At 38.5% G+C, this 27,034-nt stretch overlaps 1 protein-coding gene across 5 annotated transcripts in view; it reads left to right on the top strand.

Moving 5' to 3' along the window:
• Window positions 1-27,034, top strand: part of LOC127583988 (spectrin beta chain, non-erythrocytic 1-like) — a 234,936-nt gene that overhangs the window by 161,152 nt on the left and 46,750 nt on the right. For all 5 annotated transcript variants that reach the window (XM_052040667.1, XM_052040506.1, XM_052040588.1 and 2 more), the window contains exons 20-29: window positions 2,716-2,979; window positions 5,825-6,043; window positions 6,151-6,240; window positions 7,668-7,946; window positions 10,599-10,729; window positions 14,325-14,529; window positions 15,035-15,409; window positions 16,291-16,535; window positions 21,614-21,752; window positions 22,909-22,993. In XM_052040667.1, coding sequence (XP_051896627.1) covers window positions 2,716-2,979; window positions 5,825-6,043; window positions 6,151-6,240; window positions 7,668-7,946; window positions 10,599-10,729; window positions 14,325-14,529; window positions 15,035-15,409; window positions 16,291-16,535; window positions 21,614-21,752; window positions 22,909-22,993 — 2,032 coding nt within the window. The remainder of the gene's footprint in view (window positions 1-2,715; window positions 2,980-5,824; window positions 6,044-6,150; window positions 6,241-7,667; window positions 7,947-10,598; window positions 10,730-14,324; window positions 14,530-15,034; window positions 15,410-16,290; window positions 16,536-21,613; window positions 21,753-22,908; window positions 22,994-27,034) is intronic.

Below are 27,034 nucleotides of genomic sequence, written 5' to 3'. Positions count from 1 at the left end.
GTACTAAAGGCTTGTGACAATGTCTGCTAGAGAAAGTTCCCTGCTCATCGTTTCAGTTTTTGCATCTGTTGTTAATAAGTTATGATATACCTTAATATCTTGTTTGAATATTGTCAACATTAGGGTTTTTTGTCATGCATTTTCCTGGGAATAAACCACTACTCAGTAGGACAATACACGTAACATTTAAACTTCATCACTTGTAGACATAACAGTTTGGACAAGATTTTCTAGTTTGTTGATCTAGGCAAATCATACTGAATATTGAGCTGGGTTTGAAACTAACTTTTTTTGCTTAGTTTTTTGCTGAAACTCTTACATGTTATCACATCTTAAAATCTTTCTTGAAGTGACACAATCAGAAACTGTTTCTTTTCCTTGATATATTTGTATGTCAAAGAAAATAGTTACTATTAGCTTGTGAGTGACTGAATTTTAAATTGATTTTAAGAATTGAACAAGTCCATAAACTGGTTATTTAAAGTAAATTAAGAGAAAACAATTTAAAAACTTTTAAATAGTGCTGAGTAGTACCTGCACAACCAAAAATTTTAGAAGTTTAAGAAAGGCTTACGAAAGGATACATTTAGTGGAAACTTGCCATAGGTATTAATTCGATCTGGGTATAGAGCTTTCCAAAATCATTTTTCAGTCTTTTACACTGGTGTAGCCAATCTGGGGCAAGTTGTGCATAACCTAACAGAAACTCCAAAGAGAAATTCATCAGTTGGCCACATTGCTAACCACACAATATAGAAGCAGTTGCATATTGTACATTCCTTCTGAAATCTGGTTCCATTGAACTTTGTGTGTTTAGTAGATGAAAATAACAAAAATATTTGAGACTATTAACCTGGATTTTGTTACTGAATTAGAAGATAACTACATTGTCATTCTGCTGAGTGAATGATCTCCATTGTTTGGAAGACAAGCCAGAAGCCAGTCAAAGATAAGTCACCAGGCTGGTCTCATTTCCAGTCTGAATAACCCATCTGTGACTCTTACACCCAACCAAATCTCCTCCCTTGATAAAGACATCCCTGTGGTAAGAAAGTAAGGAAGCGTCCTTCTTTAAATTAAGAATTACTAACTAGGCAATCTTCAAAATGTGTATGGGCTTTTAAATTTATGCAATACAGGTTCCCAAAATATACTTACAGCAAAAATTACTTCTATTTTGTGTAACACTTTTATTTTTGTGGTATAGTCTTTCTTGGCACTTCAAAAAACATTTATTAAACTATTTTGGCAGTGAGCCACACAAGGGTAGGTAACCAAACACTTCTGTAAAAGATGGAGGTATTGAGGAGTGTCTTAAAGGTGGAGACAAAGGCAGAGAGGTTAAGGAGGGAATTACAAAGAATAAAGCCTCAGGTGTTGAAAACACATCTATTAACAGTGAACATAGGTGAAAGGTGAGAGTTGTGGGAATGCAGGTATCTCAGAAAGTTATAGGGCTAGAAGAGCTATGAGAAAGAAAGGAAAAAAACTTGAAAACAATGTTGAGAGTTTTAAAATTGAAATGTTACTTAACACAAAGTTAATTTTGACTATCTACATACACACAGTTACAATAACCTGGGATCTGTCAGTAGTTTATTATCCATTATTAACCAAGAAAATCTTTCCTTATGATCAAAATAATAAGGAATTTCTTTTGAATCTCATGGAAATCATTCTCCAATCTGCTAATCAGTTTGGTTGCATTTTAAATGGAATGCAAATTATTTTGTTTTTAGTGACTTAACTGATGTAATTTGAACATAAAATATGTCAAGTGGCCAAGTGACAATTTATCTTTCACTTCTGACATAACCCACAAGTTACTTTCAACTTTCAGTTTCATTAAATCATCTTTTAGTAAGTATAAGTAATATCCCACCATTGCTAACAACATATTTCTTTACACACTTATTTGAATGAATTTGCCCTTCTTTCACTCACCCTTTAGAAAAAATGACAACATTTTGAGTTGGAGGATTTCAGATGATTTAAGCAAATACTAAAATATACGAAGGACAAATGGTAGATTTAATCCCTTTAAATCCTATAGTTTTGATGTAGCATTTAAAATGTGTCCTGTTGTATTCAAAATAAACAAAAAAATCAGCTCACAGTAGTGCAGCATGTAAGTAATCTTTTAAGATTAGTGTAGGATGTTCGGGGATTTTTTTCATCAGGCTTTGGGATTGTTTTCACAGATCCAGGGTCCCCAGATTAGATTAATACAGTTTAATACAAATTAATACAATATGCTATTGGCTTTAACCATAACCTATGTACAACTTCCACTTTCATGAATTATCCTATTGGTAATTATAAGTAATATCCTATCATTGCTAATGACGTATTTCTTTACACATTTGTTTGAATGAATTTGACTGCCATCCAATTATATTTGACTTTAATATTGCAGGAGATTGTTTGCCTTAAAATTGGTGTCAATGCATATCATTAACACTCTTCATTAGACATATAAGTTTTTCTGTACTGTACCATTATCCTTTACAAGTATATGTCAGTGCTAAAAGCTAGGTAGCTTAATATGAGTAATTGCAAAATTCACAAATTTCACCAGCATCCAGTTACTGTTGTATCATTTTCCATGCCTTTTTAACAGCAAAAATCATATTGTGTAACAATAAGTGGTTGCAGCTTGTACAATGTTAATGCAAATGGTCTTTGTGTTATCTGGTAATTTTCCCTTGATGGCAGGAAGGGAAGCAGCTGATGGATGAGAAGCCAGATTTTAAACCAGTTGTCTCAGAGAAACTGAATGAACTGCATGATCAGTGGGAAGTCCTGGATTCGACCACTAAAGACAAGGCGCACCGCTTGTTCCAAGCAAACCGGTCAGAGCTGTTCGCACAGGGCTGTGAAGACTTGAACAAATGGATGAATGAGCTGGAGTCACAGCTGCATTCTGAAGACTTTGGAAAGGACTTGACCAGTGTGAATATCCTGCTGAAAAAGCTACAGGTTATGACCTTATTCACTGTTTTTCTCTCTCTACATTCAGCCTGACCTGCTGAATGCTTCCATCATTTCTTATTTGTACTTAAATTAGTTGAGAGGTTCAACTGGATGGTTTGAAAATGGATTTGAAATTAATGACAAGTGCTGGTTATCAATTTACTTTTTTCTTTCCTGACTGGACATAAGAGCTGGCATTATCTCTCCCTAAATTTATGGCCAATTTTAGGAATTGAAGCATCACACAGGAAGGAGGATAGGCTACTTTGCCCCTCAAGCAGACATTACCATTCAGTGAGATATGGCTGATCTGTGACCTAATTCTACCCATCAGGCCTTCCCCTAAATGCTTTAATAACTTTAGTTAACAAATAAATATCAACCTCCAACTTAAAAATCAGTGATTTACTTCAACTCTGAAATGATGTATTAATGCAAATAGCAACAATTCATAAATATTGGGAAAAGTATTTTTGGGATATTTTTCCTATGAGACTGCTATTTAATTCATGTTGAAATGGCAATAAACTAGAAGTGACTTCAGGTGCTATGAAGCAGCAGGAGAATTTTATAGCAACCATAGATGCCAATGAAGGAAAAGTCATTATGGCATTCCGTGACAGCAACTGATACTTAAAGAATAGCATTTCAGACTTTTACCCAACTGTGTGTTTGGGAGTGTTTCTTAACTTTACTCCTGTGATCATCCTGGGACCATACCATGCTCTCTGGTCCTCTCCCCAAACAGCAACAAGTTTTTCTATCTCTCCCTCTATCCCAATGGTTCCTTGAATATTTTGAAAACTTAAGTCACATCACCCTTTAACCATCTAAATTCTAAACACAATCCTAGTTTGGCTTCTTTTTCCTTATAAGTTAACTCTTATAAGACAGATACTATTCTGGTGAATCTATTCTGCATTCTCTCCAGAGACATTACACCCTCCCAAAAGTGCAGTGCCCAGAAATGAACAAAATGCACCAAATGTGATCTAACCAGGACTTTGCATCACCGTACAAAAGTTCTACCCTCTTGTGTTCCAGCCCTCTGGATGTAAAGACAAGAATTCTCTATGTTCTATACCTATAATTTCAAGAACCTACAGACATGGACTCTCATTCACTTTTGACCTCTACTTCTTTTGACTTTTCACCATTTAGAAAATACTCTGCTCTTTCTATTTAGGTATTTCTTCATCTTGGGTAAGCCCCCCGGGATTGAGGAATACCTGCTGCTACTCTAGCTCTGTGGGTTCTGAGGTATCTGATTTTGCAACTTGCAGATTTTGCCACAGCTGGGGCAGGAAATATTTGGCAGCACAGACTTAAGTTGATGATTTCCCAACTGTCAAAATTGAAACTCCTTTGCCACAGTTTTGACTATTGATTATTTTTTCAGTTAAGTCTGTCAATCATAGTTAATTGGTACAATTAATTCAATGGCGAATTACAGCATATACCTTTAATAGATTAACAGAATAAAAGTGGCAGAGTGGTGCCTCTAGTTGAGCTGCCTCATGATATAAATTCAACCCTAATCTCTGATGCTGTCTGTGAAGAGTTTGCACTTTTTCTGTGACTGTGTGGTTTTCCTTCAGGTGGTCTGGGTTCCTCCCATGTCCCATAGAAAATAAAGACCCTGATAAAGTGCTTATGAACCTCAATTTCAATTGGTACTGATAAAGCAAACAAAAACACTTTAGAGGGGTTAAGAAAAGATATTATAATTAAGTAAAATTTCGAAGGCAAAAAAAATGAGACTGCATTGAGACTAATCAGAGTGTGTTGAAGATTCACACATTCCTCATTAAAGATGAATGCTGTACTTTGTAGTTGATCAAGGTGGAATAGTGGATAGTTTTATAACAAGCCTTGTACAAGTTGTACGGAATAGTTCTCAAAGTATTAAAGAAAGTCAAACTAAACTCAATGGTTGCCAACATTTTGTGCAATGCACAACAAACAACTCAAAAATAAAGCTTTGATTTTTTTGGGCTTTTGAAAAATCAGTTTGAGAAATGATGGAAATTGACAAGAGGATCTGCTGAAAATCTATTGGAGAACATTGTCAAACACCACCCACTAGTGGACAAAGGGTGTACACAACCAAAAGTTGCTTGAAGATGATCCTGTAATTTTGCACTGGAGCTGTACTTAGTTAGAATAATTATTTTTCAAGCCCCTCTCAGGTGTTTTTGTTTACTTAATTAATACTGCTTGTGATAGAAATTCATAGATGCATGATCACAGCATGAATTTGCTGTGGCACTCATTATGGCAATTCCAGCATCATGAATTTGCTGAGTGCACGTTGATCAATGTGCCAATGATCTGCTGTGATGTTTCATAACACTTGGGTATCAGACTGTGGACCTATTCAAATAAGAACAGCTTATTCTATTATTATCACGTAAAAAGGTTCTATGTTGGCTTTACTCATATAGATTTAGAAAAATTATCTCAGGAATTGATAGTCGTGAACTGCTGGGTAAACTCCACGTGGACTTTTGTTGGTAATCACTGTAGTCTTACAGTTGTGTACCTTGTCTATTATTACATTTAAGAATGATTACTTTTCCCGAAGTAATTTTATGGCACTCAAGTCTGCTTCCCTGAAAACTCTTCAGCACTATCTGTTATTTTTGTTTTTCTGACAATTTAAAAATTTCTTTTAAAATGATGAAAGAGCTAATGATTTTCACAGAATATGGGACCTGATAAAAGCTGATTGACAATCAACCATACACTTGATGTGATATCTAACCACTGGCCAGCGTTCTTGATGCATCAGAGTCTTATTTCCCTTTTATCCAATCGGATATATGAACAGATTGTTTTTTGTTGTGAACAGATGATGGAAAATCAAGTGGAAGTGCGACAAAAAGAGGTGGAGGATCTTCTAAGTCAGGCCAGACTTCTCTCCCAAGAAGGACAACTGGAGACTGATGGGAAGGAAAAGAATATGGGAAAGAGATTCTCACAACTGATGGGCCCTCTGCAGGAACGCCGTCAAAATCTTCTCTCATCAAAGATGCATTTTCAGATTTACCGGGATCTGGAAGATGAATCTGTAAGAAATTACAGTTAATTTTTTTCAGACAGATCAATTAAAATAGTAGATTGCACAGATATTAATTACTTTTGAGAATATTTACACCACCTTATGTTCTCTCTTAGCTTTGGGTGAAGGAACGGATGCCCTTAGCTACAAGCACAGACCATGGCCACAATCTGCAGGCAGTGCAGCTCTTAATGAAGAAGAATAAGGTAGGTCATATTAATTGAAAACTTACATCAAGCATTTCAATGCAATTCTGTACATGAAATATTGAACTCAAAAAATAACCATTTTTTGTCAATTGCTTTTAAAATGATGAAGATTATTTTAACCAATATATGTCTGACAAGAAGTCTTCCTTGCTAAAGATTAGGCACTGGACTGCCCAGAGCTAAGGCTTATGTTGTTTTGTTTCATCATTGTGTGTGAGTTGCTCCATCTTGCAAGTTACCTCAGAATCAAGTCTGATGCCCAGTATTGCTGTAAAATTGTCATGTAAAGGACTTCGAAACATTGTGGTTTTCATCATAATCCCTTGCTAGTTAGACTTGTTAAAGAGGAATTGAGACAGAAAATTAAAGTGACAGAAAGTCTTGCCTTTACAATCATACTATAACTCTCATTTCTGTAGATTAAATCCCCTGAAATTTCTATAGAAAATTTCTTCAGGTAAGCCGGATCTGAGGTGATTGACAAGGCTCAGCACAGCACAGGGTTCTTGCACTTGTACGTTGTACACCTCCAGGTTTATGGGCTTTTGAAGAGGTTGGATGTTTGTGAGTGCCAATGACATTCAAAATATTCAAAAACCTAATGACTTAAAAAGTTTAAAAAAAATTAAAACACCTGCTTGAATTATTCTGTGAGGTAAGATAGAATGTTGATGAGGAGAATGCAGTTGATATTGTCAACAGAGATTTTAAAAAGGTATTCAGTGAAGTCTATTACAAAAAAGTGCAATGGTCAGCAACAACATGTGAAAGCTTAAAGGCAGAAAGCAGGGAGTTGACGTAAGATTGTTTTTCCAGACTGGAAGATGCAGACAGTAGTGTTTCCAAGGACCAGTGTAGCACAACTCCTTTGTTTTTATATAAATAACTTACAGGGGAAGGCAAGGTAGAATTTCTAAACTTGTGGATAACACACAGCTTGTAAGCCCAGTATACTGTGTAGAGGAAGATAATGGACTGCCGTAGCATGGCAGAATGGGGAGATGAGATTCAGATGAAATTTTGAGAGAAGGGTGAAGGAGTTCACTTTGGCAGAAAGAATAAGAGACAATACAAACTAAATGATACACAGCTAAAGGGTGAGAAACAAAGGACTGCAGATGCTGGAATCTGGATGAAAAACACAATGATGCTGGAGGAACTCAACAGGCCAGGCAGCATCCGTGGAGAAAAGCAGGCGGTCAACGTTTTGGGTCAGGACTCTTCTTCAGGACCTGTTTCATATATATATATATATATATATATATATATATATATATATATATATATATGACTTTTTTTTGTCTTGTGCCCTCTTCTGAGAGGATAATTAATAACAATTTACAGTTCATGGTTACTCAGACTTCAGAGGTGCACGTGGTTAACCCCATTATGTTGCTGCCATGACTTCTCTTTTGTCTCCACAGACTTTACAGAAGGAAATTCAAGGGCATCGGCCACGTATAGATGATGTGTTAGAAAGGGGAGAAAAGATGATTGCGAATCAAAGACCCGATGCAGGTACTATAGAGGAGCAATTGAAAGAGTTAAAAGGATTGTGGGACAAACTACAGGAAGAAACAGAGAAAAGACAAAAGCGTCTGGAAGGTACAAATGAAGCCCAGCAATATTATCTTGATGCTACAGAAGCTGAAGTTTGGATGAGTGAGCAGGAGCTGTACATGATCTCTGATGATAAACCAAAGGTACCTGTTTAACTTTCGGCTTGTTATCTTACTGTTACATGTTGGATACCCAGGGGGAGTTGGTTGTTAAAGAGTTAATAATCAGATTTCAGTAGTTTTGCTAAAACATGCATCCAGCATAAACAGGAATACTTGGAAATGTCCTGAAAAGAAAGGAAAACCTGTCTTATGTAAAGGAATGTTTATGTAAGGAAACAATTGAAGGTAACAACGTCGACCGTGGATGATCAAAGTATAATCTTAGGCACTAGGATAAAAAGCAGGTAGGGATCTTTTAAATATGGATGTTAAATATTAAATTTAGAATGATTATTAATCAAACCATCCATTAAAACAATTCAAGCATATTCAAGCCAGGAAAACTTATGAGTAAAGTAATTTAAAGTCATTTATAACTCTGCATGAATAAACTACTTTCAAAGGTACCAGGGCACAGTTATCTCATGGGGTCTTATCTGTGATATGCAGCCTCGATGTCAACTTTATCTGCTTTATCTGCCTGGACCTCATCTGCCTCTTGGACTCAACACCATTAACCACCTCCTGCTCAGAATTTCTCTGCATGTAGGGGTCTGAACACACTGACACTCTGCACCAAGAGGAGTCAAGTGAGGCAGAGTGGATTGAGCAACATGTGGACCTCAGGGTTGTGCAGCAGTTAGTGATGCTGCCTTATAGCTCCAGTGACCCAGGTTTGATCCTGATGTCTGGTGAAGCCTCTGTGGAGTTTACCCATTCTCCTTGTGACTGCAGGTGCTCCAGTTTCCTTTCTCATCCCAAAGACATGCTGATTGGTGGGTTAGTTGGCTATTGTAACTGAGCTCATAGTGTAGTTGAGTGGTAGGAGAATCAGGTTGGAGTTCATGAGCAGACGAGAGACAATAGTTTGTAGTAAATGAATGGGGAATGGGACTGATGGGAGTGCTCTGAGAGCCAGCACAGACTTGATGGGATGAATGGCCTCTTCCTATGCCATGAGAAAAAAGTAATATAAAAAGTAAGGTTTTCTATCACTGAGGTCCATCACCAGAACACCCTGATGGACTTGGATGGCTCATCAAATTCAAAGGCTTTCAAACAGTTTTGAAATGTCTCTGATGGACAGAGTCATTGAAGACTATTCGAATAGACTTAGCCGATTTAAAACTAAAAATGATTAATACATTTAGAAAAATAAAAAGAGTAAATATATTTAATTAAAACAGATGTGAAAATGCTAACAAATAATTGAAAACATTGAGCTGATTTAACTCAAACACCTACCTAGACTTCTTTTCCACAGTGCTGGCCGCTCCATTCAAATGAATTGGCTTGTCGTTGATATGCAGGTCCTCACTAGATGTAAAGATGAGGAGTCTGATGTGAAGTGAAGCCTGCCCCTTTTCACCACATTAGTGCTCTACCACTCGACCCAACAGTGAGCTGAGCAGTGGAACGGGAGATCAAATACATTAGCATCTGTGTTGAAACCAATTTTATTGATGCTTTGTCCAAGTGGTTGGCCCAACAAGACACAGAGAGAAGCTGCTGTTTTATCTGTCTAATTTCCTGAAGGAATGTTGAAAACCATGGTTTAAAACATTTTGGGCTGAATCATGTTTTCTTGAATTGGTCTCATGCAACTCCCTCTTCAGAACATCAGGAGGCACGATTTGATTTTCATTGGTCATAAGGTTATGCAAATCACCACAAGGAGACTGTACCCTGGTATCTCAGGTTGGTTTTAGATTAGTACCATATATGCACTGACACAATAGAGAGGGACCAGAAAGACATGTTCAAGACACACTTTCAGGGCTCCCATTAGTACGTCATTTTGTTTTACTAATGACTGTGGACAAGTAATTTACTCATCAGTTCCTTGTTATTTCATCCAAAAATCTGAACTGGCAGGCAGTCACCAACAAATAAAATACTGAATATCTGAGTAAAAATCACAAGGATTACTGATGAAGTTGCAAATAGATTCAATAACCCTCACTGGTAATAGTATTAGTTGATCTTTCTTACAGGTTTCTAACCTCTTTTTAAATGGACATTACATCCACCATCCAACACAAATTATATAATTTAAGGTTTAAGCAGCTTACAATTATATTTAAACAAATTATATTATTTTTGCAATGTCACCAAATTTAAACATTAATTTTGTATAGCTATGTATTTAAAGTCAATATTAAACTTGGTGAAGTTGTAACCTGCAATAATGGATTATTAGTTTTAGGTAATAAAATGTAAGAGTGAAAAGATTTTATTAAGCAAAAAGCCTGTTTGATTCCTTGGCTGTTTACTTACTCCTCTGTAAATATTGTTCTTGAATGCTAAGTGAATGCATTACCTGGCTCTGCATTTTCATGAGCTACTCCATCCAATAGGCCAGGCAGGAAGCACATAGATGTGTGCTTTTCATACCCATATGGTGCTGTAATATCAGGTTGCATGCCTGAGCTGTTTCTATATCCATATTTGACATGCTCATTAAACTTGACTTCGCTCAACTAAATTCGTCTGTTGGATAGGCCAGCTTGCAGTAATCACCATGAAGAGAAGCTTGAGGAACCTTCCACTGATATGTAATATCTTGAACATGTTCATCCAAGATAGAAATCTCCAAGGAATGTCCACTATTTATCTTTTCTCTGGGTTCTCTAGGATGAAGCTAGTGCAACTTCGATGTTGAAGAAACACCTGACCCTGCAGCAGGCTATCTTGGATTACGGAAAGACTATTCAAGAGCTTGCAGACAGGGCTCAGAAGCTTCTTGCTGAAGAGCACCCGGAGGGGTGAGTAGCAACACTGTAATGGTCTTAAATCTTCAAAAGTCTATCAAACTATTTGATCCCTGCAGATTATTTATGTTTATTTTATGCCAACATTGTGCTAGTGAGTTAGATATTTTTTCTATTGATGTTAAGTGCACTGGTTCGTGGATTAGAAATTTACAGTTAGTAGGAAGAACAGAAGGGAGTAAAGTACACATGTGGTGCACACTGGTGTAACTCAGCTTTTAGAGGATCCAACACTAAGAACCATATTTTCCAACACATAGTTTGTGAAGAATAAATACCAGGTTTAATGGTAATAAAAAACAATGAAAAAAAAGTGATCATTATTTACTTTTAAAAGGAACTCCTTTCTGCATGTTCCTGTTTGAATAGTTATCATCAATCACAGGGCAGTGGGGTCCACATGTAAATTAAAGGCCCCGGTTAACCACTGTCTTTCACTTTTGATATTTTGCTTTTGCTAAGTTGTGACAGGGTTATGTTTGCAAAGTTTGTATTGACGCAGTTCCAGTCTAGAAACTTACAGGTGCTACTTAAGGTGCATTAATCAACTGCAGCATGATATTGCATTGACCATTTTGGTTGTGAGCCTGAGGCCCAAGGTGACGGATGCTACTGGATCAGCTTTATGAGAGGAAGGAAGTCACCTTTACTTGTTGTGCCAGTAGAGAGTGAAGGAAAGTAAGTGGGACACTCCTCCAAGGCTAGGAGCAGGCCTGCTCGTCACTGGAGTGGGTGGGGTGGGTGAATTTCGAATACTGAACATGACTAGTTGGAAGAGAGGGAGGTTGAGAAAGGGTCTTTGATTAGGGTATGAGCAGTGATGGGTGGTGGGCTAGTATCAGGTGATTGGTGTGTGGGGATAGGATTGGATATTTGTTCCTCAGGCAAGAACAGATTGGAGTGATCTGATAGATGAGGGTGTACATGATCAGTGCCTAGAGGGTGAGTTTGGGGAATTGGTGGGTGGAGGTCAGATAATTGATCATGAATGGGGAGGGTGACACCAGTAAGTCAAAAGAGATAATACCATCTGATTTTCATTGTTGAAGTACACTTAGTCATCCAATAGAACTCTGGTATCCACTGAAACCTGAGGATCCAATTTGCTCATTTTAGCAAAATACATACAATTAACCCTACTTTACACTATCTATATTGTGTACTCCAAAGTGTTGCCATGATATTCTGGTCAAACAGAGGGCCAATAATGTCCTTGACCTTGAGCAGAGAATGCAGTAGACTTGAAGGCGTGTTCTGTTTATTTTTCCACCTGTCCCACTATGCAGTTGCAGTGCCTGCCATTAGTTGCATACCTAAGATACCTGAATGAATCATGTGGAGAATTGGTGATCAAAGTGTAATCGGAGGAACAGAAGTACCCTGTTTTGTATGTTGAACCAGCCGCATTATTTTTAGCAGTGATGATATCCCATTTGTCTGCCTTTGCTTCCACAGCATAATACTTGCCATATTTGCCCAATTAAGTAAAAACAAAAAATGCGAGAACAACTCAGCAGTTCAGGCAGCATCTGTGGAAAGAGAAACAGGGTTGATGTTTCAAGTCAAAGGCCCTTCGTTAGACCCTCCACCACTAAGTAATATCCAACTACACTGAGTCCTCAACACACCAACAGGTTACTTAGCCTATAAACAGTCCTACAATTGAGTTAATGGTCTCCCTCAGCCTCTCCACAAACATCTGATTCAAGTAGCCTCAGGGGTTGTGCAAGAGGAGGGGTTGGAGCAGCATGCAGCACAGCACTCCCCTTCTCCCATTGTTTCAGCCTGTTCTTGCCCCACCGAACTTATTTCTGCCGACCTTGGCTCAAAGCTTTCTCCTCTGGTCCAGTCCCCTGCCACTTATATCTGTGACACCTTTGAAGCCCAACACCATATTGACCATTTCCAATTCCCTGGGGTCAACAGGCTCATCTTTACCATGTAGGTACAATTCCTTTATACCACCATCTCACATCAGGACAGTTTGGGGGCCCTCCACTTCTTCCTGGCCCAGCCAGTTCTTCTCCACCAACATGCTAATTCACCTGCTGAATTTGTTCTCACATTTGCTCCAATGATGAAAATTTCTGTACCAGTGTCTCTGAAATATCTCCCTTCTTCTTGTACATGCCCTCTTCTCCAAGACGCACAAGGGTAGAGTTCCCCTGGTCCTTATCTTCCACTCCTTCGACCACTACAATCAACAGATTATTCTCCACAACTTGCACCACTTTCAAAGAGATACCACCACCAGACACATCTTCACCTCTCCTTCCCTTTCACCATTTTGCTGGCATCACTTCCATTGTGACTCACTGGTCCACTCTTTCATTCCCACCAACTATCCACATTCTTATGGCACTTTCTCTTGCAACTGCAAGTTCCCACCATCCAGGGATCCAAACAATCTTTCCAGGTGAAGCAGCAGTTCACTTGCACTTTTTCCAATGTAATGTACTGCACTCAATGTTCATAATGTGGTCTCTTCTATGCCAGAGAAACCAAACACAGATTCAGTGATCACTTTGCAGATCGCCTACGTTCAGTCCACAGAGCAACCCTGAGCTTTCTGTAACCTGCCTTTTTAATTCTCCATCCCACTGCCACTCTGACCTATAGGTCTGTGACCTCCAGTACTGTTACAATGAGGCCCAATGCAGACTTGAGGAACAGCACCTCACCTTCCATACGAGCACTTTGCAGCCTTCTGGACAATATTGAATTCTATAACTTCAGGAAACTTGATTTCTGCCTGTATCAGTCATCCATCTGTAATATTGTCTCAGCTTTTTTACGTCTGAGAGTGGAGGACATGCCTCCCTGCTCTGCATTTTGCAACTCCCACATCCTTTTATGTTCTTTGTCAATGTTCACACTCTCTAACTCCTCTCATTGACCAGTTAGCCTTGTTTATTGCTTATCCCCATGGTTGACTCAATTTTACCTAATCAGAGACAATCCCCCTCCTTCACCCTCCCTGCAGCTTAAGAAGCTTCTTTTCACTTTTTCCCAGTTCTGATGAAGGGTCTTTGACCTGAAACATTAACAGTTTCTCTTGCCACAGATGCTGCCTGACTTGCTGAGTGTTTCCACCATTTTCTGTCCTTATTTCTTGATGCATTTTTGTCTGATTTAGCTGGATTTTTAGGATGTGGTCTTCAATCAGGATTTCTCTTCCAGAGGGATGTGTTGTTCCTAATCTATCTTTTTTTTTTATTCCTTCTGCGTATTTTGAGCAAGTTCATCTGGTGATACTTCTTATGGTTCTAGAAATCCTCACCTTGAGAAACAGTCTTTAAGCAAGGAGCACACCCTGCAGGTCTATCAGCCCTGTTGTACTCATTGCTAAGGAGTCAACAGTTAATATTTATATGATCAAATCTGTTGCTTCTATTCCAGTTCTAAGGCCCTTAGACTCTTCTTTGAGGCTAAACTATCTTAAAAGTTAACCACACTCTAATACTCCATGCTCAGGAGACTTATTTCACTTGGATTTTCCAGATGGCAATGAAGTATGTTCACGTATCAATATGATATAACTCACAAGATATTATCGGACTCAGTAACTGATAGTTTGATTCATTTACAGTGAACAGATCATTAGGCGTCAGGGGCAGGTGGACAAGCTGTATGCAGGACTCAAAGATCTAGCAAATGAGCGTAACAAAAAATTGGAGGATATGCACAATCTCTTCCAGTTGAACCGTGAGGTAATGGATCTGGAGCAATGGATTGCAGAAAGGGATCTAGCAGCATCTTCACAGGAACTAGGACAAGACTTTGATCAAGTTACAGTGAGTATTTCATCATTCATTTGCCGCATTAATAAGAATAATCTTAATAAAATTTATCAGATCGCAACTTTTCAAGCACTTTAGCTTTTTTGTGCTTGCAATCAATTTACTGAGAAAAGCTTGATTTCATTTTGGTTCCTTTTCAATATTTTATGAATACTGTGGGCTCATGGGTTGAGATCAGGACAAGCACTACAGAAAACAGAAAGAAAACAGGGGTTGGTGAAACAAAGGAAGAAGAAAAAGTTTTGAACAGAAATGGTCAGCCTTTACTTACAATAAAGTTATCCCATAACAAAATTTGAAAAATGAGCATCATTAAACTCCAGTTGGTTAAAGAAATGAAGTGAACAGTTAAAGTGGTAGCCACAGATTCTGATCATAAAATCCTGGCAGTATTTTCAGAACTTGTGCAGAATCCAGGTCAGATATGTTAAAGAGAACCATGTTTTATTTGGTATCAAAACAACTGCTGGCTTACCATTGTTTTACTTTTCACTTTCAGATGCTGAGGGAAAAGTTCCGTGAGTTTGCTCGGGATACAGGGACAATTGGTCAGGAAAGAGTGGACAGCGTGAATATGTTGATCGATGACCTTATTGATTCAGGTCATTCAGAGGCCGCTGACATTGCAGAATGGAAAGACAGCCTGAATGAAGCCTGGGCTGATCTGTTGGAATTGATAGACACTCGAACACAGCTGCTGGCCGCCTCCTACGAACTCCACAAATATTTCTATGATGGCAAAGAGCTTCTGAGCCTGATCCAGGAAAAGCACAAGGAGTTGCCAGAGGAGCTGGGCCGTGATGCAAACACAGCAGAATCTTTCCACAGGATGCACAACACATTTGAACGTGACATCCATTCCCTGGGAATACAGGTACTGTACAATGTCACTAACATATGATAGAAATGAATACATAAGTTCTGTTAAATAGGAACAAAGTGACTGTGAAAATGATATCAGTTTCACTCATTTGATACAATCTTATTTTGGGACACCATGTCGAAGTAACTTGAGATGTAACATATAGTTAGTGTGACATGCTTGATAGAACTTGGTTCCCAGAGCTTGCTACCATTTGAGGGTTTAGACATCTCATAGTTGGGTCTGTTACAACCTATTTGAGAATGATTGGTTGCTATGATTAGTCAACAACTCCATTAGTCTAGCAGTCTGGTGTGTGCATGATTACAAGCCAGGTTGACTTTGCTTTTTCTTTTGTTTACTCTTACTTGTTTTCCTATATATTGTGATAAAATAAAGCCTTGTACGCCAGGTGGTAAATAGTTTTTGGTGCATATTTATACTTTGATTCATAAAATGCTACTTGCACTCTTTTTTCTTCTGGTTCATTTTATGTGTTCTGTTATGGAGATTCTGCACTAATTAAAAACCTGGCAGAATATCAATCTTTAAAGAAAAGAGGCTGAAATTTTAGTTCTGAATTTGCTTCATTGCTAACCCCATTAGCTTATAATTTAGAAATTGATTGAAGCCTTAAATAATGAGCTATTGGCTCTGTGGACTCTCACAAATGTCTCCCTCTGGTGTATGTTGTTGTCATTGATATAGCTTTCATTTAATGAAAGGCTATGGTGTACATTTTAAGGACAGTAGCAAGATTTTAAACAGCATCTCTCTAGAATTTATATGATTAAAGTTACATGCCCAATTACAGTTAGAACAACAGGGTAGGCAAAACATAGTGTCTTGACTTTATCTTGGCTGGATAATACAATGGATCTTCGTTTTAATAGGTTCAACAGTTCCAAGATGATGCAGGACGTTTGCAGACAGCATATGCAGGGGATAAAGCTGCAGCAATCCAGAAACAAGAACAGGAGGTGGTTGAGGCCTGGAAGGCACTTTTGGATGCTTGTGATGGTCGACGTACCCAGTTAATTGATACTGCTGATAAATTCCACTTTTTCAGTATGGTCCGGGATTTGATGTCATGGATGGAAAGTATAATAAGGCAAATTGAAACAGAAGAAAAACCACGGTAATTTGGAATTTCTTATTCATTAATGATGAGGCTGTGGCTGCCTCCAGCAAGCATCCATTCTCCAATTATAATTCCCAGGTGTCCTTGAAAAAATAGTGGTGGACCTTTTTCTTGAACTTTGTGTGGTCTTGGTGCTCCCAGTATTATTGAATTGTGAGTGCCAAGATTTTAACTAGGTGGTTGCAAAGAAACAGCAAAATATTTCAAGACAGGATATTGTGGTGTGGAAATTACCTTATAAGTGATGACTTCCAAATGCAATTGATACCCACGTCCTTCCAAGTAACTGTCAGATCTGGTTATTTTCGAATCCGCAAGTTCTTTCAGGAGTCCAAGAATGAGCTGAAAACAACTTGGTGCTTCACAAAGTTTTATTGGAAAAGTTTAAAACAAAGAAACAGTCACAGAGCACATGGCACTGGCTTTACTACTAGGAGATGAGCTGAGACAAAGGAACTAAAAATGAGCTCGGGCCAGGGGAAAGAGAGCAAGAGAGAGACAGAGGCAAGAGAGAGTGAGAGCAACAGCAAGATAAGCAAGAGAGTTATTAACAAAAAATGACACCTTTTATACCTAAGATAAGAGGTACTCCTTAGCTAACAATAGTTCAATCAGAAAACCTGTTAGATACCTGTGGCAAAACCAACCAATGAGAAAACACATATTCACCTGATGGACAAACCAATAAGCTAAAAAGCGGTTATACCTTGTACAGCCACTTGAGGTATATTAAACACTATACATGTTAAAAAAAACTACTTAAAACAGTCGAATCCAACAATCCCCCCTTTCATTCTAAATCACACATTTAGAATTATTACATCTGAAAATTCAGAGGCAGAAAAGACTTCAAATATGCACAAGAATATACACATGTCCTTCAAAGCATTTGTAGCCTTATGTCATGGTTAGGCAGATCAGTGGATGCACGAGTTTGAATAATTCTGCTAATGATCACCTTTAAACAAGTAATAAAGATATAGATTATGGTAAGGCATATCAGTATGAACATTATGACTCATGCTATTGAGTAACCCCAGGTTCCGAGACTGGAATGAATCCAACCAAAAAGATCCCATCCATCAGATTGATGTATTTTAGTTATTTCCCTATGAATGTGATCAGCCAAATTAGTTATGTCTTCGGATTCATCAGGTATGTAAGTACAATACTCCTTGCCTATGGCAGCACATGTTCCCCGCTTAACTGCTAAAAGATCTAATGCCATATGATTTTGAAGAACCATCTTACGCATGGCGACAATTTCTGTTGTTACCTTTCCCAATGCTTCAGCAGTGTCATTGCTTACTTTTTCTAAGGCTGCAGCAACATTTTTAATCTCTCTTGCTCTCTTGCCTCTATCTTTCTCTTGCTCTCTCCCCCCTGGCCTGAGCTCATTTTTAGTTCCTTTGTCTCGGCTCATCTCCTAGTAGTAAAGCTAGTGCCATGTGCTCTGTGACTATTCCTTTGTTTTAATCTTTTCCGATAAAATTTTGTGAAGCACCAAGTTGTTTTCAACTCATTCTTGGACTCCTGAAAAAACCTGCAGATTCAAAAATAACCAGGTTGGACATCACAGAAATCATCGTCAGGAGAGATGCTGTTGATGATACAAAGTTGAAAGGGATGTTATTTGTACCACCAAAAAGAAATACAATTTTAAATTTTTAAATTTTATTTACAGCGTGGTAGCAGGCCCTTCCGGCCCAACGAGTTCGCTCCGCCCATTTTTTAAACCCCAAATTAACCTACCAGTACGTCTTTGCAATGTGGGAGGAAACCGGAGCTCCTGGAGGAAACCCACGCAGGCAAAGGAGAACGTACAAACTCCTTACAGACAGTGACGGGGATCGAACCCTGATCGCTGGCGCTGTAATAGCGTCACGCTAACCGTTATGCTACCATGCCGAACATAAATCACAAATATTAACTGTAATAGTATCAAAATGCTGTTCAATTGTGATTAATTTTCATGAGTTAGAAGTAAATTTAAACAATTGATTGCTTCACTTTATTTTCTTCCTATATATAAAGTAAACAGAAAATGCTGGAAAAACTCAGCTGGTCAGGCAGCATCTGTGGAAGAAGAAACAAAGTTAACACGTCAAGTCTGAAACCCTGCATCAGAACTGATGAAGAGTTTCAGACCCAAAACATTAACTACTTCTCTTTTCTACAGATGCTGCCTGATCTTCTGAGTGTTTCCAGCATTTTCTGTTTTTATTTCAGATTTCTAGCTTCTGCAATATTTTTATTGTTATTTTCTTCCTTCCACAGTATTACTTGTTCTTGTACATTCAAGTAATCTGAAGAACTGGTTCCATTTAAAACTGTCTCTGATCTGTCTTCACAAGAAATGCAGTTTTTCATTTCAGTCACATACACACTAGACTAAGTGTGCATGCTAGAAAGGAAAAACAAATAACGCTAGAGAATAAAATATTTGAATGTAACAACAAATTCTTTCAAAACAAATATAGAAAAACATGACCGACTTTGCTCTCACTTTTTCCCTGGAAATCTATGAGTATCACTTCATGTGCACTTTTAATCTCTGGGCTAAATGTCTGCTGGTGTGGAATACGTATTGTTCTCCAGCCTAATAAATGACTGTTATGCTCTGAAGAAGGATGTGTCTGTTGGACCTTACAATAGATAAAGCTAATCTACTCAGCTCAATGCATAAGAATCATATTCCTGCCTCAGTAGGATAATTTGCTGCAGGATAACCAAATTAGGTCACATCAGCTTAGTCACTGAATATCTTCTGGCTGTCTTTTTTGCTTGTTGAATCATGTATGGGATCTGGCTCTTGTCTCCAAGCTCCATATTAATTGCTCATCCCAAACTGCTCTTGAGAAGATGGTGTTAAGCCACCTTCTGGAACCAGTGCAGATCTTCTGTTGAAACACACTGATGTTATGCCCCCCACACTTCTGTTATTGTAGAGAGTTCAGTGATTTAGACCCAGCAATGATGAGGCATTATTTATCTGGAAGTGAGGTGATATTTAACTAACTCACAGAAGACAAATTATAGCTTAACAGTATGTTTAAATGGCAGCAGAGATCTCACTTCAGCACATTTGTTCACGATTGGGAGATGCGGACTATACAGACACTTATCCATGTAACCTCATTCCCCGAAATGGCTGTTACGGTATGTCTGGGGTATTTAAAAACAATATTACTGCTATTGATTTGACTGATCGCTCTTGCTTTGTCAATCCTGCAAACATTTCTTTAATGAGATAAATGTTGATCCTGAGTAGTAGGATAACTCCAGCTATTGTATTATCACCTTTGATTTGATTTGGAGTGCTATTTTTCTGTAACTCTTTTGAGTCCTCCGATTCTCTTTATCCAACCTGAAAGGAAAGATGAACAATTTGTTCCCATTGTTCTATTGCTGAACATCAAAGTCCTTGAGACTGCTTCATGGATGAATTTTCCTATTCATTCTCTGTGGAATAAATCCTGGCTTCCTTCCAAGCTCCAGTGATAGCACTGAGATTGGAAACTCACTGGGGCACTGTCGTCGTGAGCCTGCATCCTTGGCTCTGTATTATCCTTCACCGATGTCGCACATGATCTTTGCAACATTTCACAGGGCTCAGTGACAGAAAATGGAATCCGATTCAGTAAAGAGAGTCAATAGAGATAAATGGTTTCCAGCTGATCAATGCTTGCCACAGATTTGTAGAGCATGATAGATGATGAGTGCAGGCCAGGATGTTGGCTACATAATCTCAGAAGAGAAATCAGTGTGGGGGAGAATAATGTGGCTGCACAACCAATAGATGAAGTTTCATTTGTGTGGTATTTCCTATCCTTGCTCTTCATTATTCTTTGTTGCTGCTGCCATTTAAATTACCTCATGAAAGGAGTTATAGATGAATAATTCATTCTCATTTCACAATGCATTGCAAGACTGTGGAAAGTTAATTTTCAAATACAGTTGCCACGCAGTCAAGCAATGGCTTATCCATCATTCCCTAGTACCAATGTTAGTAATACAAACATGGTTCTATCAGGAGATACATGAGTGTCCTGCTTCTAGTTCTCAAGATTGGCATAAGAGTTTTACCACTTAGAGCTTTGCCAATGTGAAGCTAACAAAGAAATTCCAGTAGGTTGGAGGCCCAGGAAGGTGGGGTCCATTAGAGAGCGCACTCTGGGGGGTGGTGGGGGGTGAGTCGGTTATGGGAAGGATCAAGCCTGGAGGTGTCAGCAACAATAGAATCCCCGAAGACAGAGAGGTGCGGTAACAATGGGAGTCAGGAGACAGGAACATGAGCCAGGGTGGGCAGAAGGGTAGTGGCTCTACAGCAGTCAAGATAGTTGGGAAGCTGGGGGATGCCAGTTGTTGGAATTGTAAATCTGGGGATCAAGAGCGAGTCTGAGGCAGATTGGATTGGGGTCCATTTCCAGACAGAATTGGGGGTCAGAGAGTTTAAATGCTCAGTCGTGTCTCAGGCTGATAGAAGCAGTTTGGAAGTATAAGCAGGAGTCAAAGGGGAATTAGACACACCATTGAGTATCATGGGATTTTGACGTGGTACTGGGTGTTAGGTTGAATTTGTTTGGATGGTAATACAGAAGTGGGGATTATGGGTGGAACCACTGGATATCATGGCATTGAGGACAGGTGTTGGGAGCAAAACAACAGATGTCTTACACACTACAGCAGCACACTGTAAGTCAGGCTGAGACCTCTTGAATTAATGCGAAAGCAGGTCTCAACACTCTCTGCTTTGATGTGAATGGCTTATGTTGCTTGTGAGCCTAGTATGCACACAAAAATTCTGTGCAATTGATATCAGCATTATGCATAGGCAAAGGTTTGCATGCTAATGTATATCATTCACACAGAAAATCTTTTATTTAAAATCACTGGCTACGTGCAAACATTTCTGGCCCAACCTATAAGCATATGATTCTGATCTTTTCATTATAAGATAATTCCCCAGTGTTCAATGTTCAGTTCATTAAGGATACATGTAATTAGTCAATCATATATCACTTTGGCAATACTTCTAGCTGAATTAAATGTTCAATTATTATGTTTAATGACAGGGATGTCTCCTCTGTGGAGCTACTGATGAAATACCATCAGGGAATCAGAGCAGAAATTGAAGCCAGAAACAAAAATTTTGTGTCCTGTATTGACTTGGGCAAGACGATGTTAGCCCGCAAACATCATGCTTCTGATGAGGTGAGGATGGGCAGAATGTTGTCACGGGTTTTAAGCTTGTTTTCCTCTTTTTTTGTTGATGCACAGTGGATTGACTTCCAACATTAGCTCTCTTAAAGCTGAATTAAATAAATGATCTTTGTTTCCTGCTGAATGAAAAAAAAATGCATGCTGAAGACTTACAGTATATATGTTTGCTAGTTGTAAACTAACACATTATGGGAAACTTTCCGAGTACTTGTGGTGAGTGCATCATCCGCTTTCCGTGTGTTAGAAAATGATTTGTTGTTATTCACTGGTGGTTACCATGGTACTGTACACTTGATGCACAGTCAATTGACAGAATGTGGTCTGCAGTAAAATATACAGAGAGCATGAAGGCTACAGTATGTCACTCTTTAACACACAGGCTGATTTGTGCTCTAGGTTGTACTTTTATTTTGCCCTGATCCAAATGCACAGTAAGTGCCCTCAATATCTTGTTTCTAACCCTTTACCTGTCGGATTATTCTGTTTATCACCCACTTTGAAATAAATATTTTAATATGTATTAAAACAAGATAAAAGAAAGTAAGGTTTTTGAAGCAAAACCAATATCTGACATCCAAATAAATCAGTAACTTTCTCATTTGCTGCCATTGCTGATTTAATACTGCAGGGTATCTTTCCTTAATCTTCCATGAAATTTACTGAAGTATGTGCCATATTCAAATCATATAGTACAATGACAAGAATGCAAGGAATGTACCTGAAGTGAAAGTGCATCTGCAAACCTGCTAGATGGATAATGCTAGTGAAAATATTTATTTTATGTACTGCCTGTAACATTCCACTGCCTTTTGCCCTGTGCTCACTCTTCTGCAAGCTAAAATTTATTAAAGCTTGTTTCTGTAGTGAGGTTCAGGAGCTTATTTCATATCTGTTTGTTTATAAATTTACACTGACATTACTTTTCTGTACATAGTTTATAAAATGAAATTAGTTATTGAGTGTTTTTCTACTTGAACATGCCAGACTGTTAAACTCCATGTCTCATTTAGAAACCAGAGATATATCATAGTCTTGCATACACTTTGCATCTTCCTTTGTCTCATGATATGTCATATTTAAAATTCTTTCTGTAAAATTCAAGATGTCAAAGATGTGCACTGATGTCGACAAATCTTCATCTTTTTAGATTAAGGAGAAGTTGGTACAACTCACAGAGAACAGAAAATTGATGATGGATAAGTGGGATGAACGCTGGTACTGGTTACGCCTTTGTAAGTGAACCGCTGTTCTCATATTTGTCTTTTTTTGCCAAATCAATGCAATACTGAGGGGTCACTTCATTGTTGAATGTGCTATCTTTTGGATGAGATGTTAAGATTGGGCTTTCTCAGGTGGATGTGATAGTTTTCAGGGCACTGTTACGAAGAACAGAAAAGGAGTACTCCCTGAGTTCTAGTCAATACTAATCCTTCACTGAAGCTGAATATCAGGTGATTAGCTCATTGAAGTTTGAGCGAACTTGCTCATTGCCAATCCACTATAATATTTCCCTACACAGCAACTGGGTTTACATCTCAAAAGTGCTTAATTTCCTTTGGACTGAAAGAACTGAGTTACTTGAATTTTATAATCATCCCAGTTGCATTTGCATGATATTTTTGAGTGTTATGTTGTTTCCTGTTCTGGAAAAAAAAGCATTATCATTTACATAAACATTGACATGACTTGGACCGAATCAAAATTTAAATAAATTTTGAAGCTCTCTTTTGGAGGAAGCATTTCCTCAAAAAGTGTTTTCCATGTTGCTGGGACAGTTGACCACATTTGCATGGCCCTATGGAAAGACTAATATATCTCAATCATGTGTGAGATACTGCTAAAGAAATTATATATGCAAGAAGAAAAGGCATGCTGAAGTTGCAGGATATATATATTTAACATATGCGCACAAGTGTAGTGTAGCTGAGGGTGAACAAACAAGATGCATGTGTTCTAGCAGCTCTTTATGATTATCTATATTCCCTGCAAAACCTGCATTCAGAGCAAGTAATGTGTGCACTAGCACACATACACAAATTGCTGACAAGGATGCAACAAATAAACCTCGCTGGATACAAGAGAAAAATTGACAAACTTTATATCAGGCAAGGAGATTTACCCGCAGGCCAGCAATTCTGGTGACCGCGCTTGACAACTTAAGGCACTGGTAACATTGTTCAGGATAGCGGCAGTTCACCCTGAGTACCAGTAGGGATGGGCACAGGAGAGAATGCCAGGTAAAATTTTGCACAAGAAGGGGAAACAGTGGAGTGTGAGATGCTCCTGGGAAAATACTTCAGGTGAGGACTGGCACAAGTCTACAACACAGTATGGTGCAGGCACAGTATGGCTAGCAAAGTGACTTCAAGTGTATGTGCTGAGGATAAGAAAGCTCCTGATGGATGCAGCAACTTGGCAGATGCATGAGAAAAATTGGTGTAGTTAGTTGAATGAATTGTAAGTCATGGCCAGTGAACCCATAGCCATTGTAAAGGCATGGATAACTTTGCATGGTCTGCTGTGACGTCATCAACCTTGACAAGAACAGCAACAGAATAGGACAAAAAGGCTGTTCAAACTGAAAGTGAGACACAAGAGAGTTTTGCTGCTCCACTGCGAAATCTCTTCAAGGTATGCCTACCCTGAAGAAGTTTTCCTCCTCTCTTCGATGGGAGTTCTGTGAGGCTGTCTCTCACTGCTCCCCCTATGTGATCTCTGCTGCTCTCCAGCTCTTCGACCACGTGCTCACCTAGACTGGCTTCCACACCCACGTCTCCTTCCTGGAAAGGATGAAGGGTCTCAACCCAAAACGTCAGCTGTTTATTTCCCTCCGTAGATGCTGCCTGACCTGCTGAGTTCCTCCAGCATTTTTTGTGTGCATTGCTCAAACTGAAGCTGCCTTTGTGTATAGTTAGTCAGGTCTCCGAATCTGTCTCTCTCAGTTTTCTGGATTAAATTCCATCTGCCATTGCACTGCCCAACTTTCCAAATGATCTATGTTCTGCTGCATCCTTAGACAACCTTCTTTGCTGTTTAAGACTCCACCAATTTTTGTGTCATCTGCAGACTTACAAATCAGACCATCTGCATTCTCATCAGCACTGATCCCTGCAGTACACCACTTGTTATAGACTTCCTGTCAGAAAAAGACACATCCACCACTACCCTCTGCCTCTTATCACCAAGCCAGTTTGGATCCAGTTTGCCCACACACCTCGGGTCCATTGTGCCTTAACCTTCTAAAACCCCTATAGGAGGCCCTCAGCCCAAAGGCGGCAATTTTCCCCATTGAAAATTGTTTTTTTTTTCATATCTGTTTATGAGGTACTAAATACTTGGGTGGACCTGACCGAAGTACTTTTGGTCTACCTGAACCACAAAGAGAAACTGAAAATTTCTGCACCGAGTTTCTTTGGGAGACTGACTACAATTTAAATCTGTTAGATGAATATATCCAAGAGAAAGGACCAAGTTTTGTGAGATACCAAAGAAATGCCTTCGATACTATAACAGAGGTTATTTACAGTGACCAAGGAATCTTTTTCTTCGGATGTTTCTGTTTGAACGGGATAAACTTTCCTTGTTAATCTACTTTTGGCTAAAGTTCAAAGACAAAACATGATAGCCCTGGCCATGGCATCATCAAGCATTGACCAGTTGGGGGGAGATGGGGAACTGCATATTTGGTTTTTAAACTCCTTTTAAATTTGACAAATGTGGAGGCACCAACCATGTAACATTGGTTGGGGAACTGCAAAGGAAAATATTCTAACAGATTCTAAACATATTGTCTGGGATGAATGTACAATGACTCACAAAGCAGCAAGTGAAGATTAGATCAAACCTTGCAAGATCTTAGACACAGTAATAAACTAATGAGATGTCTTAATTTGGTGCTAGCTGGAGACTTTTGTCAAACATGACCAGTAATTCCATGAGGTACTAAAGCAGATGAAATGAAAGCCTGTATTAAAGCATCATATACTTGGAGAAATGTTCAATGATTACACTTGAAAATCAATACGTGAGCACATTTGACAGTCGATACATCTGCAAGTGAGTTTGCTTTGAATTTACTCAGATTAGGAAATGGGCAAGTTAAACATGAAGACTAAACAGGAATGATTTCAGTGAAAAGTATGGGCCGAATGTAATATCACTTCATGATCTGATGCAAGTTGTCTTCCCAAATGTCATTCAAAACTGTTTGAATTATCAATGGTTGCGTGAAAGAGCAATTTTAGCACCAAAAAATCACACCTTGAATAAAGACCACCTTTCAAAGTTTCCCAGACAATCTCTAAAATGTAAATCTATTGACAATGTGACAGACATTGATGAGGCTATACATTTTTCTGCTGAATTTTTAAACTCTCTGTCATCACTTGGTCTGCCATCACATAATCTTGAACTAAAACGACAAGCTCCTATCATGGTACTTAGGAATTTGGATCGGCCAATACTCTGCAACAGTGCAGTATTATCAGTTCAAAAATCACTATCATGTTTAATTGAGGGAACAATAATGACTGGTAATGCTGTGGGGAAAATGTCTTCATCCCTCGGATACCGGTAATCCCATCTGATAAACTTTTCTCGATTCAAACAACTTCAGTTCCCTGTCGAACTTAGATTTGCTATGAGCAAGGACACCAGGCGCAAGGACAGTCACTAAAATGTAGTTGGTCTTAATCTCAAAACTCAGTGCTTTTCCCAAGTCAACTATATGTTGGTTGCTCCAGAGTTGGAGATAAAAGTACTCTTTTATTTTCGAATGGGATTCAAAAGAAAAAAATATTGTATTCTGATGCACTTAAACAATTAAATCAAGTAAATTTGCTTATTGTGCATAGATACATACCTACTAAAAGAGAACTGTATTAAATGTAATTTTTTGTCCATATATTTATTTTCGTTGTATGTTTTTATTGGTAACTTTAGTTAAACTACATAATTTTAACCCCCAATTGTATTACTCATTGAATAATTATATTTTTAAGTTTGATTGTATTTCATTTACAAGGTGCGTTATAAAACCCAAGTGCATGGAAATAAATATACATAATAGTGGCCAGCAGAATAACCTGAGCAACGCTGGCTATTAGCAGCTAATGTCCTCTAAGGGTCATGTCCTTTATAACAGACTCTTGCATTTTCTGTACCACTGATGTTAGGTTGTCTGGTCGAAAGTTCCCTGTTTTCTCGCTCCCTCTCTCCTGACAATGACTGTGCTGAGAATGCAAAGGCTGTCCAATATCTTACCTCAATATGAT

The sequence above is a fragment of the Pristis pectinata genome, chromosome 1, assembly GCF_009764475.1.
Source record: "Pristis pectinata isolate sPriPec2 chromosome 1, sPriPec2.1.pri, whole genome shotgun sequence".
In the NCBI taxonomy this organism is placed as follows: Eukaryota; Metazoa; Chordata; class Chondrichthyes; order Rhinopristiformes; family Pristidae; genus Pristis; species Pristis pectinata.
This window is presented reverse-complemented; position numbering and strand designations above follow the sequence as displayed.